The sequence below is a fragment of the Idiotropiscis lumnitzeri genome, chromosome 1 (genome assembly GCF_059441095.1).
Source record: "Idiotropiscis lumnitzeri isolate Australia: NSW breed Sydney's pygmy pipehorse chromosome 1, RoL_Ilum_1.0, whole genome shotgun sequence".
Lineage (NCBI taxonomy): Eukaryota > Metazoa > Chordata > Actinopteri > Syngnathiformes > Syngnathidae > Idiotropiscis > Idiotropiscis lumnitzeri.
The window spans coordinates 35947391-35961124 of record NC_142391.1 but is presented as its reverse complement, the minus strand read 5'-3'; the positions used below and the strand labels follow the sequence as shown (position 1 = coordinate 35961124).

General features: G+C 39.0%; 2 protein-coding genes across 3 annotated transcripts; one reads left to right on the top strand and one right to left on the bottom strand.

The window, feature by feature from the left end:
• Nucleotides 1–2033: 2033 nt before the first annotated feature.
• nkx6-3 (NK6 homeobox 3) lies at nucleotides 2034–4270 on the bottom strand. The gene is made up of 3 exons (XM_088310959.1): nucleotides 3853–4270; nucleotides 2611–2777; nucleotides 2034–2261 (listed from the first exon to the last, which is right to left on the bottom strand). Exons 1-3 carry the CDS (start codon nucleotides 4268–4270, stop codon nucleotides 2034–2036), a joined length of 813 nt encoding a protein of 270 aa, XP_088167085.1.
• A 3536-nt stretch (nucleotides 4271–7806) lies between these two features.
• On the top strand, nucleotides 7807–10359 carry LOC148344466 (E3 ubiquitin-protein ligase NEURL3). 2 transcript variants are annotated; one of them, XM_088305981.1, is made up of 5 exons: nucleotides 7807–8032; nucleotides 8157–8225; nucleotides 8966–9478; nucleotides 9701–9826; nucleotides 9907–10359. In XM_088305981.1, the coding sequence occupies exons 1-5, from the start codon at nucleotides 7858–7860 to the stop codon at nucleotides 10095–10097; spliced, it is 1074 nt and encodes a 357-aa protein (XP_088162107.1). In that variant the 5' UTR covers nucleotides 7807–7857; the 3' UTR covers nucleotides 10098–10359. The 2 variants fall into 2 exon arrangements, with proteins under 2 accessions (XP_088162107.1, XP_088162116.1); XM_088305990.1 differs by having other exon boundaries at nucleotides 9701–9813; nucleotides 9907–10070.
• The last annotated feature ends 3375 nt before the right edge of the window (nucleotides 10360–13734 follow it).

Here is a 13734-nt window from a genome sequence, read left to right as displayed (position 1 = left end):
ATAAAAGATTTTTTCTTTTTGCCCAATAATTGTCATTAGATAAACCATCAACTCTGATGGGTTTTTTTTTATTGTTGAGCCAGAGAAATCGAGCAGCATCTCTACATTAATTGATAATCTTAATAATGTTAAAATATTAAATTTCAAGCTCTGTGTGGTTATACAATTTTCTATCTTGTATATAAACAATATAGACTCCTGTAAAAAAAAAAATCACATTTAGAGGTCTTTGAGCACCATAACAATGGGCTACAAACCCCTATGGAATTGTAGATTTATTTAACACAAGTTCAATAAAGTGGACTTTCCGGATGCCTTCTAATAATGCGGGTAAGCAACCTGCAAATCCGGTGTGGTGGCTTACTTACGGTGTCAGTAGTCTGAGGGTGGGGTATATGCCACAAAACAGGTGTTCCTCAGTAAATAAGGCAGGCAGTCAATGGCACATAGACAATCATCCACTCTCACACTGTCACTGAGTGAAAAGTGAACCCACGCCACCTGCATCAAACTCAAGCAAATACTCCATATCCTCCAAATTCAGTATATCATAAATTCTGAATATTGAGAAAAACTTAAATCTTGTCGCGCTTTAATCAATTACTTGAAAGACCTACAAAGGATTCCTGTGCCTCAAAATAACTTATGGGTCTGGTTCAGCTGCCTTCATGGTCACAAAAATTGGAAAAAAAATACATTTTCCCCTCTATTATGTAAGATATCATCATTATATCATAATAACGAGGGTGGAAGGAAGGTGTTTGTGTTGAAGGTACCACTAACTGCAAATCTTGACTTATGCATACTCTGCCTACACATCTTCACAAGAATGAACAGCTCACAAGTCTAAAGTAAACCCAACCGCCTCTGACAATACTGCTTCAATCTCAAAAGCACTAATAATCTTCAACAGTCAATCATTCAAAAGACAGTGTGTTAGGTTGATGTGGATTTACGATAAAACTGCCCCTAAAATTCATTTATGGAAGTTTAAATGTATTTTTTCCAGAATTTTCTTCTCCACACAGCATTCTGAGCTATGTGGAATTGCAGAGACTAGTTGGTCAATGAGCTGGTGAACTGGTATTGATTTCTTTAAATTCGACCGTACACCCCTCATGGTCACAAGCACGCTCGCTTATTTAAACTGTCACCTGCCAGCACAACATGATTTGTGTTCAGTCATTACAAATGTGAGAAATAACACAATTTGCTCAAAAAATGCACTCATTCAAAAGTATGGATAAACTTTTAGCCATCCATCCATTTTCAACAACACTGGTCCTCATTTGGGTGGTGAGAGAGCTGGAGCCTTTCCCAGCGAGTTGACAAGTACAGCACCGTGCTGCCCAGTTTTGTTTTAGGTCATCTGAATGGAAAAAAAAAAGGGTGGGGGGGATTACTGTAGATACTTCCCAAAATGTCATTTTTATTTACAAATATCCGACTTTTTATATAATCTACATCACCAAACAACATTTGGTACAACTGCACAATCAAATGAGATACAATACAAGATTTGTATCAAATGTCAGCCTTTTCTTGTCTCTTTTTTCTTGTTACATCGTACCTAACCATTTTGAAAAACAACCATAATACACTAGAAGGTTGGCTTCTTGACAAACGTATCACATTGCCGTATGTATCATGTTATGCTGAAATTGAGCAACTGAAGCAGAAAAAAAATTATGTACACCATGGAAAAACTTACAAATAATATTCCGTATACGGTATACCTTTTTGCAGTCTTTTGGGGCATAGGTGGCTTAAGAGGACATCCTTTGAACATGCTTGAATTCGCGCTACACTTTGTGTACAAGTAACTGCTTAGCATGCAAGTATGTGTCATTGGCGTGCGAAGCTCGCTAGATGGCCAGGACGGTCTAGCAGGCATTATATCCCAGAATCGTATTAAGTCAGCAGGGAGAGCAGCCTGGGGTGCAGATATTAGGGAGAAACCTTTTCGACCTTGATGACCCCTCTATCAAATGCAGATGCTCTTTCTACAACCCCCCTGCACACCACTGGTGGCGTCAGACGTGGTGTGGCCCGAGCCGCAAGACAGAGAAAGCTCTGCGGTGCTTGCGCAGCAGCAAGCGGATCTTGTCGTCATCAGAGTCCGGGTCCAGGGGCTTGTTGTACTCCTCGTCCTCCACCTCGTTGTCCGAGACCTCGCCGGCCTGCCCTGCATGGGCCTGCGTGGAGCTCGGCTCCGAGGCGCTTTTCTTCCTCCACTTGGTGCGCCGGTTTTGGAACCAAACCTACAAAGCAAAGGGCAAGTTATGGGACAATTACCCACACAAATAGGACATATGTATAATCTGTGTCGATAATGGTGCATAATTGCAACACAATTACCACACCTAACCCAGCCCATCTAATTTATCAGTGTTGACTGGAATCACTCATTGACTGACTCACAGACTGAAATAATGTAAAACAAAGTAAAATGGTATCATCTCCCAATAACCTCTAGAAAAGATTTACAAACCCCTTTTATATGCTAAATGTTAATACACAAATGAATAATAACCAACACATTAACCCTTTATGAGGGTCACTAATTGGAAGCACCAAGTGAAACAAATGAGCATCGGTTGGAAAGTTCACCTTGACTTGAGATTCAGTCATGCCGAGAGAATACGCCAGTCTGGCTCTCTCAGGCCCGGCCAAATACTTTGTTTGCTCAAAGGTCTTCTCCAGAGCAAAGATCTGATGTCCACTGAAGGTTGGCCTGGTGTGCTTCTTCCGACCTGACATCTCCCCCAGAGGACCACCTGAAAACACCCCAAATTGGAACCATGATTCACGTGCCCACCATTTAGAGGATTAAGAAAAGTTCATAATTTAATTCCAAATCATTTGTGAGTGAGTTGAAGGTGCATTACACTATATAAAAAAAATCAACATTGTTTTTAATTCAGTATGATTGTCGCACATTTACTAAATGCATCTCTCCATGATGCCCTGCTGATTTCGCCGGTCAATATATTTTTGCTAAATGTTTTAATCAGAGATGCAAGTAAACTTCTCTCTCTCTATATCTATTTTTGCTGATTCTGAATCTGCCCTTGTTTTTTCTCTAGCACAACACGTTTTCACAAGTTATAACAATAATAATAATAATATCGTAATATATTTAGTAATCTACAATTGTCTGGCAACCAGTTCAGGATGGACTCGCCTACTGCCCGAACACAGCTGGGATTAGGCTCCAGCATGCCCGTGATGCTCGTGAGAATGAGCGGGGTCAGATAATGGATGCTCACATTTAGTAATTTTTTTATTTGAATTTTTTTAATTATTAAAGCTTCAGCAAAGATGGAATTTTCTTGAGAAAATCATTGTCATGAATAGCAACACATGGTGACATGTCTTGTGCGAGTTCTTATACGTCAAAGTTAAAACAAAACATGAAAATATCTCAAAAACCTGATGTGCTAAAATAAAAAAATAAAAAAAGTAAAGACATTTTTTAAATCAGCATCAAAAATGTTTCGACAGATAAAGCCATCTCTGCTGTTGAGCAGTGTAGTTGTTTTCGTGCGTTATCTTTTCCCTCATGAGGATTACGGGTCCGCGAGAGCCAATAAACAAACAATACACATAAACATTTTACATTTTACAATAACATTTTGCAATAAGTTATTCAGACTTTATGACTGGTATTGGGTAAATGTAGCTTATAATAAGAAATATAATAAGTAGATCACTGCAGGAAGTGTTAAGAATTATGATTTTTTTTTGTTAAATTGTCCTTGCTATTGGCAGATAATTTTACTGAAATAAAGCAATATAGTGCATTTTATGACTTTTTTGCAGAGTACTCCTGAATATGGCGTAAGGACTCACTGTTGGCACACTGCTGCTTGCCTCCTCTCCAGTCGCAGCCGCTCTCGGCCCAGCAGCTCAAACCGCGACCCTTCATGGGGCACTCGCCGCCGGTCTTGGCCAAACTGTTCAAGGGAGAGCTGTAGTCTCGGCCGTAATACATGGACGTGCTGGAGACAGGTGCGCCAAAGCCCCCCACGGTGGAGTAGCCGGAGAGTAGGGCGTTGGTGGTGCCCGCAGTGCCCACCCCCACCATGGAGCGGCTCAGAATGTCACTGATGCAATGCGGGGTCCCTGGTGGCAGCTGGCTGCTGAGGCCCGTGTTGAGCTTGTAGAAAGAGTTTGGTACCGAGTACTGGCATACTGGCGCTTTGATCTCGCTGCTAAACTGGTTGAGGCTGTTGTTGAACAGGAAAGAACTTTGGATGTTGGGATCCATGGGAAAGCTTGGTCTCAGCAAATTCCAGGAAGATCCAGTCAGGATCTCCTTGATGACCTAACACACAAGTGGGCAAGGTTGAGGTCCGAATGCCGACAGATGAGATCCACTGCTGACTGTTGGCCCTCACCTCTCGGCAGCCATAGTGAGCCAGGCCATAAGTCCGCGCGCTGAGAAACTGCCTCCAACTGATGCAGCTCGCCTTACATATCATACATAAGCAGCATCTGGACACCCGAGCAAGTACATGGCCACATTCGGATGCAGCCTGGGATTGGTGACAGCCACTGGGCCTCGCTATTGGTTGGTTGGAAAGAGGCTAGGGAGCCTGTAATTGGACGGCTGTAGATTAATGACGTTTTGAATAGGTGGAGAGGGAACAAGTTGATTTTTCTTGATGGCCTGATGTGCTTGTCTAAGGGCGATGGGGGACAAACATTGGAGCCTTGTTTTGCTTCACATCTAGTTACATCTAGTTGTTTTTGTGTGTATGTATGTATGTAAGTATGTATTTAAGTGCTGTCAAGTGATTTTTTTTTTTTAACTAATTAATCACAAATAATTCCATGATTAATTGCGATTAATCACATTTTTCAACGGCTATTTTTTTTGCGTCACTTGGAATAGATATTTACTTGAATAATATCTTGGAATTGATGCAAAATCACCAAATATCAAGTATATTTAATTCAAAGACTGTTATAATAGCTTCCTTTGATTCTTGAATACGATCTAAATGGAGACATCTCTACAGGCATTTTTCTTCTAAACGTTTCTCAAAACTGCCCACAAGTGTTAAAGTCCACTTCTCTGCACCATACATACACTGTACAGAATATCCTTCTGCACAGTTAAATTCTTGTTCCCTCGACTTTTCATCACCGCCTTCCACACATTTTTCCCTACTCCAAGGTGCAGATCCACCCCCCCCAAAAAAAAAAATCCTGACTGACATAGAAACCACAGCTCATCAAAGTATCATTATGCCATAAAACTATCATCAAAACAGGCTCATATAAAAACAGAGACTGTCAAAGTGAAAATGACTTTATCAGCTGTTTGGTTTATTGTGTGACACTTAGGTAGACTGAAAATGATTGCTCACGGCTCAGATAACAACCAATCATAGCTTACATGTTTTCGGAAGCTGATTCATGACTCATGTGGGTGGTAAATACATACGGCACAGAATTTAGTACAAGGTTGATTATTCCTGGTGTTTTATTCTCAGTAAATAAAATAAATTAATGGATTAAAAACGGGGGGTGGACAACTGCAAAATAAGGTCCATGCATGCTTGAATAGATTTGGCATAGAAAAACTTAATTAGAACACTGACCCCATGAATTGGCCAAAGAACAGAGTTCAAGATTAAAACAAAAATTCTCCAATACAAAATATTGCTGTGATTGGTGCACAGTACAGTAAGCCTAAATTGTGTCAAACATCCGATGGTAACTCTAACATTCTTTTTCCATGTTTGTATGTATGTTTCCATGTTCTTTCCTTTTTAACTATACTTTCACCTTCACTTTTGGATACTATCATTGTGGAGGCTTAATTGATATTTGATTACAGTACAAATTGACAAGTTCTAGAGACGTTTTACCACAATGTCAACATCCTGGACGAGAGTGGGCGACCAGCAAAGTTTGAGTGGTTAACATATACCTAAGTCTAGCCATCACCCTCCTTGGCAGCCCCACTTTCCTTTAGGTTGCCTCAGCCACTTAGAGCACCTGCCAGACCCGACAACAATGGGTCGGGATGTTGAAAGTGTGGTAAAAAATTGCCAGAACTCATTGATTTGTACTGTAATCCCCATGTTTAAGAATAAAGAAGAAGTAATTAGCAATGGAGTAAAAAAAAAAAAAAGCTGCAAAATATATGACACGTGGCCCATGTGACATAAAAGCTGTAGTCACGATGCCGGATCTTGATTATGGGCAATTTGTGTTATCAGTTTGAACATGAAACAGAAACCTCAAGTGTGAAAATTTTTTTTTTAAATCACATGCCATTGTAGCAAAGTCTGCATTGGTAGCTAGAAGGGCAACTGGATATTTTCAGATTTGTTTTTAATAACATAACAATAAAAATGTTTTTAACTTTAGTCTTGTTTTCATACAGAAAGCCTATTAACCTTAAATGCAAGGTTGCTTTATAAACTATTTTTACATGAAATAAACCCTCAATGAAACATTTTCTATTTTAAGTCTGAGAAACACAACAAATCAATTGCATTTTAATCCTTTTAAAATCACATGAAATGTCATTTATAATGTCAACTATCGGGTTTTTTTCATCATGTTTTTATCATTTGTACTAAATAACTATTCATTTATTTAAGAAATACACATATCTCTACCCACACAAAGAAAAAGTGCCATGTAGCACTCCTTTAACGACGCGGTCACCCACTTGAGTTTCCTCCAAATGTGTCTGAAACTTTATTAACAACATAACATGTAGTAACTTGTAGTTCCCATTATCTGCGAAAATGAAGGATTACTGTTAATATTACTAAATAGTCCGTTGGTTGAGCATGTTAATCCGTTTCAAATACATTTGTCAGTATATTGAATTGGTGGCCGTCTGCAGCTGTTTTAACTCCTAAAACACCCCAGAAAATTTTATGTAAAGTTTAAAATCGGTACTTGATGTGATCGGGGTCCTTCGGTGGCCTGCACGCCTGTTGATGACGTCACCCTTTGTAAAAAAAAAAAATAAAAACAATTCCAATATATTTCTTTGCCTCCATGTTTGTTGTGTTTGCATGTTCTGAGTTACTAAATAATAATAATAAAAGCAAAAATAAAGTACATTTATTGCTACTTTTGCGAGGATCATCCTTCGGTGACGTGCGTCGTCGTCCATGTTCCGTTTGGGAATCAGACTGCGGTTAAGGGTCAGAGGGAAAACATGGAAATGAAATATTTCACACTATATATATATATATATATATATATATAAAATATTAGACTCAACCAAACAAATGATTTGTGATGTCATAGCAAAGTGAAGTGCTTTTCGCTTTTTTGTATCGATCCGGTTTTTAGATCAGTGACGGTTGTTATGACGGAAAGGGCATGAAATGAAAAACACATATTTTAACGAGGTCCATTTTTGGTTCCTAAACAGTTCACTAAATATTAAAGCGCTTCAGGCGTTAGACATCCGTGGTATAACAAAGCCAAAGAATTGAGTCCATCATTAGTCATAAGATGGAAAAAAAAAATAATAAATAAATATTGTGTTGTATCAACGTTCACATGGAAGCACGAAAAACACTATTCTTTTTTCATATTGTGGACATTGCACATAATCCATTTATTTGCAGAACCCAGCTGTTTCCTGGAAACTGTTACTCATAGTAAAAGTACCTGACACAAGAAAATCGTAACTTTCCCAGTGCAACGTAACTTTCCATTCATGGCTTTTCGTGTCTTATGGTGTCAAATGCCAGCCAATCAGAATAAAGAGGTTGGCTTGAAGGGAGGACTCCAGTTACACTTTCATTTTCAAAATGACTTCACTCCGCTGCGTGTGTAAGGGATACAGCTTCTGGGCCATATCTTTTACTCAACATGATTCCCATTATTCACTTCATGGAAGTCCTTTTCTATGTTGCAATTTTGCATAATTCACGATATGACCTGGATCCGTTTACTAACACGTTAGTCAGATGTAGACGCTCACGCGTCCAAAACGGACAATATTCTGTGATTCTAAGAGGGCGAGGAGAAGGGAAATTTCCAAAAGGTGGCCACCCCTTGCAGGCCCTGCCCCTTTTGCCTCTTTTCTCATGTAGTGTAAGTTGGTGTTTAAAGTCACGTGCGCTCATGTTATAAATGCACTTTGCATGCCTCCATTTTCATTAAAACAGGTGTACTCGGCTTGTTCTTCAAACTTCTTCACCCAAACGAGAACGACATGATGGCAATCAGGATGATTGGTGAGTTTTCTATTTATACTTAACAGTAATACATTCAGTTAAATCTAATTTTGTTTGAAATGTAATCTCATAAATGTATTTTGTTCACAAATTATATATATACGTATATATATATATATATATATATATATATATATATATATATATATTCCCTCATACTATTAAAAAAATGACTTCTCAGTATGATGCAGTGCAGTTGCAATAATAAACATTTTTAAATGAATAACTTTCTGACGGGTTTTATAAAAAACAAAGATGTTTTGTACTAGTGTAGGCAGCAGGGCTGTGCAATAATGGAACAAATAATAATCATAGTTATTTTGATTGAGATTGAATTGATTCAAATTATTATTCATTGATTGCAAAACATATTTAATCAACAACTAAAACTCAACTACTCAAAACTTCTCTTGAACCGTCTATTGTTTTTGTCAAGTACAAAATGACCTTGTAAATTTCATGTGGAATTCAAGCCTCTTGCATTTTCATTCTGAATTCTACTTCCACACTTTTGAAGCCTCGTTTCTTACATTGTAGCCTTTATGTGTTTCTGTCTTATCCCCTTTCCAATTTAGTAGCGACTCGTTAGCATAGTGTTCGAGTGTGCACTAGTCTAGAATGAACTTTTTTCAATTTCTACCTATTGATTCATATAAGTTCTGAAGAATCTTGGAAAAAAAGAGAAACATTTTGAGCTGTATGCAAATCATTCATTGCATCATGCACATTGTACTTTGCAGATAAGCCAAGAAATCTGAAAACGTGTGGTTTCCGTAGCCTCGGTCCATTGATGTTCCATCACCAGGCCATAGGAGACAGGATCCACCTGAGTGAGGGGTGTCGCCATGCAAAGAGGTCAAAAGACACCTTCAAAAATGGCCTGGTGTTCAGCAATCGCCCCGTGAAGCTCCATGAGCGGATTCGCCTTCGGGTCGTGGACGACAGTGACATATGGCAAGGAGCCTTGCGAGTGGGCTTTACCGACATTGATCCAGATTCCCGATCTCTACCACTGCCCAAATTGGCCATCCCTGACCTCACTGACACCCCCGGGCATTGGGCTGCTCCTGTGAGCGAGCTATTCTGCATGGCAGGAAAAGAGATAGAATTCTGGCTGTCGTGCTCAGGCAGCTTGTATGTTGCAGACCAGCGGGGCAACACGTACAAGCTATTATCCAAAGAAATCAACCTCAGGAGGCCTCTGTGGGCCATGATTGACATTTATGGACAGACATGCTCCATTCTCCTCTTGGGTAGGTTTCATGTTTGCTATTCAGCCTGAATGTAGGTCAAGGGTGTCCAAACTTTTTTCTTCCAAGTCCATGAAAGGGAGAGATGAGAATAGTTTTTTTCTTCTCTTCTCTTCCGTTGACGCGCAAGCCGTGATTAGTCCCGAGGCCGTAGTTTGGACACCCCAGGTGTAGCTGTTTCAATCAAACCACATTATTCATGTGAACACGCTCTTTTTGTCACAGGTTCTGAGATACGCAGAAGAATTTTCACCAGGAAGTCATATAAGACAGTCCCGTCCTTATCCACTTCAGACATAAACTCTTTGACATCTGATGACCTCTCCCTTCTCAACACGGTGGTGACAACACGTAAAGAAGCCTGTCTTTATCGAAGCAATTAGCGCCATTGTGTCACAAACTGATTTCTTTTTCCTTTCTCTTCTTGACAGACGAAGGAGAAGGAATGACCTGCGTGGCGTGCATGACTCGCAAAGCTGAAATCACCCTGCCTTGCCGCCACCGCTGTTTATGTTTCAAGTGCTCTTTCAAAATCTATCATCATTTTGGTTCATGCCCTCTGTGCAGACAGGGCATGGGGAAGCCATCAATAACTTGGGTGGCGGCCCCAGAGATAAAATGACAATCTGTTAATGCGCCTTCTTTTTATATTAATTCTGTAATTTCATGTGGTACTTCTTCAACATTCACAAAATGCACTTTCATTTTGATTAAGAATATAATGTGTTGGATTGTATGTTGCTATTGCTTTAATTGCTCGGTTCTGTGATATGTTTGGATGTATTTAAGTGTGTATTTGTATGTATGTGTGTATTATGTCTGTAAATACAAAAGCCGATGCATAAAATGAAGCTGCTGCTCAATAAAGAAGATCTTTGTCCGGATGTTTATCTTTGTGATATTAGCAGCGTTTCCCCACAAGATAACACAATGGAACATTCACAATTAAAAAGAATCCATTCAAGGACGTTGTAGGCTGTCAAGTACATACGTACATTGACACAACATAATTTTGATAAATTATTGATCAATATCATTAACAGCATAATTCCCCAATGCTCTTTTATTTTATTTTTTTAAATTCAGGTTTGAATGTTATTTTTAATAAACATATATATATATATATATATATATATTTGTTTTTCGCTTGTGAGATCATATCTGTAACAGACCAACACAGATCATGGCGGCGAGGTAGGAGAGTTTTAAAACAAAGCAATGGCTTTTCTGCACCAACACTTTGGACATTGTCTTGATAAGACGGTTGCCGTGTATAGCCTTTGCAAATACTGACTGAACTACAACGGGAACACGACTATTTGTCGACGGCTCTTGGCCGTCGCAAACAGCAACAAGCCTGTCATGGATTTAGTGAATAACCAAAAATGTGTTGCTGCTTTATCTAATCAAAATCTCAGTCAGAAATCTCCTCCAGCTGAAATTATTATTTTTGGGGAGCAGGCAAAAGAGTGTCTTGCTGCTAGACAATGTAGACTAAGCAAGTGAAAGTGAAAGAGAGCAGAGCAAACAAGGTTGCAGGAAAATTATGGACTGCTTTTACAGTCTTACGGATGTTCTCTATTCGATCACGTGGAACAGATAGGCAAACAACATGCGATAAGGGCTCCCTACCTCACACGATGGCTCTGTCCCAATCCACATTCTATACCCGACGGTTCTGAAGTGTACAGTACACTTAATAACGGTACATGTATGCGAGAGAGCAGTTTACAAGCGAGTGAAAATTGCAGAATTGGGAGAGTGCGTGCTATATGTTATCAACTTGCGCCACTGTGTTGGATCTGTGTCACAGGTTGTTTTATGTGGCAATTATTCTGCTTCAAATGATATAAACTGGGTCCAATGACACCATCATCTAGGTATGTTGCGTGCATTAGACTCACTGTGTCACAACATGGTAACATACCTCAACCAAAACAGATTGGACATTATGTGAAATCAGTGTCTCCCATCTTGTACTGAGCCAATATAGAGAATCAGCCATTTGCACTGACACACGCCCCCCCCCCCCCCCCCCATGTTTTTAAAATATGGGAGGAAACCAGAATCCCTGGTGAAAACCCACACAGACACAGGGAGAAAATGTTCACAATGCATGCAACAAAACATCATTGCATGCACTTCAACCAACTAATTAACATGATTCAGTTAATAATACGATTGAAACATTTGAATTACTTTTTTCAGTCCCCTGGTATTAAACCACATCTATCTATCTATCTATCTATAAAAAAAAAACGTCTAATAGCGCTTGCTTCGTTCTCTACTTTTTTGTAGGCATAAGTATGACGTACTTACACGTCATGTTCTAAAAATGGAACTTTTGTCACAGCTGATACACGCGACGATGATTCGCCAAATTGGAGCACAGACATGGTACAGCAATACATGAAACGGAAAATGATGCGCAATACTTTGATGATAAATGCAAAGCAGTTTATTTATAGATGTAGATTAATGAAGTGTCACCCATTGTTTTTGTTTTGCATGAGAGTAATGGAAAATTTTAGATAGACAGAACAAAATAGGCCGTGTCGGGTTTAGAGCTCTAAACCGCCCCCACCTTGATTTTTTAATTAATGTTTTTATTTGTCATAATTTATTATTTTTGGGTGTCGGTTCCGTGTATGTTGTCGGTGTGTTCAGTTTTTTTTGTAATTCTCGTGTTTTATTGAGATATGCTTCGTTACTGGTTTTGATAAAGACTAAAAAAGGTGCATTGCAATGTAATTAATACATTTCATTTCGGTTCTCGTCGGTCGATTTAATAAAGGTCTTATGGTGTTTGGCGACATCTGTTGGATTTGAAGTCATACTGCACTAATTGGAAAAAAATGTTCAGGTAGTGAGTGGTACAGTTTGAGGCTGTATTGTAAAGCTGTTAAATATTTGGCGTGGCGAGAGAAAAAGCTGCTGGTGTTAATGTGAGTATGTAATGCAATAGTGGAAGGACACACGTGAGTAGGACTACGCGTTTTACAGTTGCTTTGGTACATTTCAAGCACATTTTTAAACATTTCCTCAGATTTTTCACAGGCCAATCTTGACTTTTTCGAACCAGAGAAACGCATTTAGCATTAGCTTAATGATAGTCACACAGCTCATAGCAAGTGAAGATAACGTGGATGAGAATTTGTGGCAGAAAGGAAGAAGGAAAGCTGAACTAAAAATCCTACAGTCTTGCGTGGATGATTTTTACCAAAAGAGATTGTCCCATCATGTTCACATTTCTACTTTTGTGATTGTTTTATTTCTTTCTTTTTTGTGCTTATTTCTGTAACATAATGAGAAGAATTGTCAACAAATTATAGTGAAAATATAAATGGTGAATTTTGCTCTCTCTTGCTATCATTCTTGCACCTACACTGATGTGTAACTTACAATTTAGAATAATGGTCATTTAGAGGCAGTTGATATCAGAACATCCCTTCAGAGTGCACTGCTACACTGACAAGGCCACAAAATGACGAAGCAATTTGACTTCCTCATCCATTCACAATGACAAAGACTTGACATTCTGATGGTGACTTACTCTGGAGAGACGAACTAAGGATTTTGAGAAAGAAAATTTGCTATTTTTACAAATTGTTTTGAGAAACTCACTTAATGTTTTGTAAATTTCAATTCGGATCTGAGAAGTGTACCAAAGTGACTGAAAAAAAACGAATAAAGGGGAACCTAACACAGGAGCTCTGTGCAGTTGCAGAAATACAGATGATCTGCTTTGATAACACCGCAGGTCGCGCAAAAGGAAGCTGCAGGGACACCACGCTTGGCTTTACTGCAAATGCAATCCTGGAACACCACATGGAAACAATGACACCTCCCTGAGGCCCCATAGCACTTGTGTGTGGGCTTTAACATGTGCATGCATGTGCTGCTTGCAGTGAGATAGAAGTTCATCATGATTAGCCAACCTTCAAAACATGCGCGCAAATGCCGAAACACTGCAGGAGAGAACACTGTAGCATGTTTAAAATTGCCACCCGGTTCTCTTAGTAAGAATTAGTGCTGGGTATCGATTCAGATTCCCCAAATTGATTTGATTCATTGAATTCGATTCAATTTACAATTAGCGTTTCACCTTGATTGATTTTCGATTCATTTGAATATTTCACACAGTACCAATTTCACTTTCATATTGAAGACATTCTCAGGAGAGGCAATGCAACAAATCATAGAAACGTCTTACTCTAATTTGTACATTAGTAAAAATATGAGTATTTACATTAAGAATT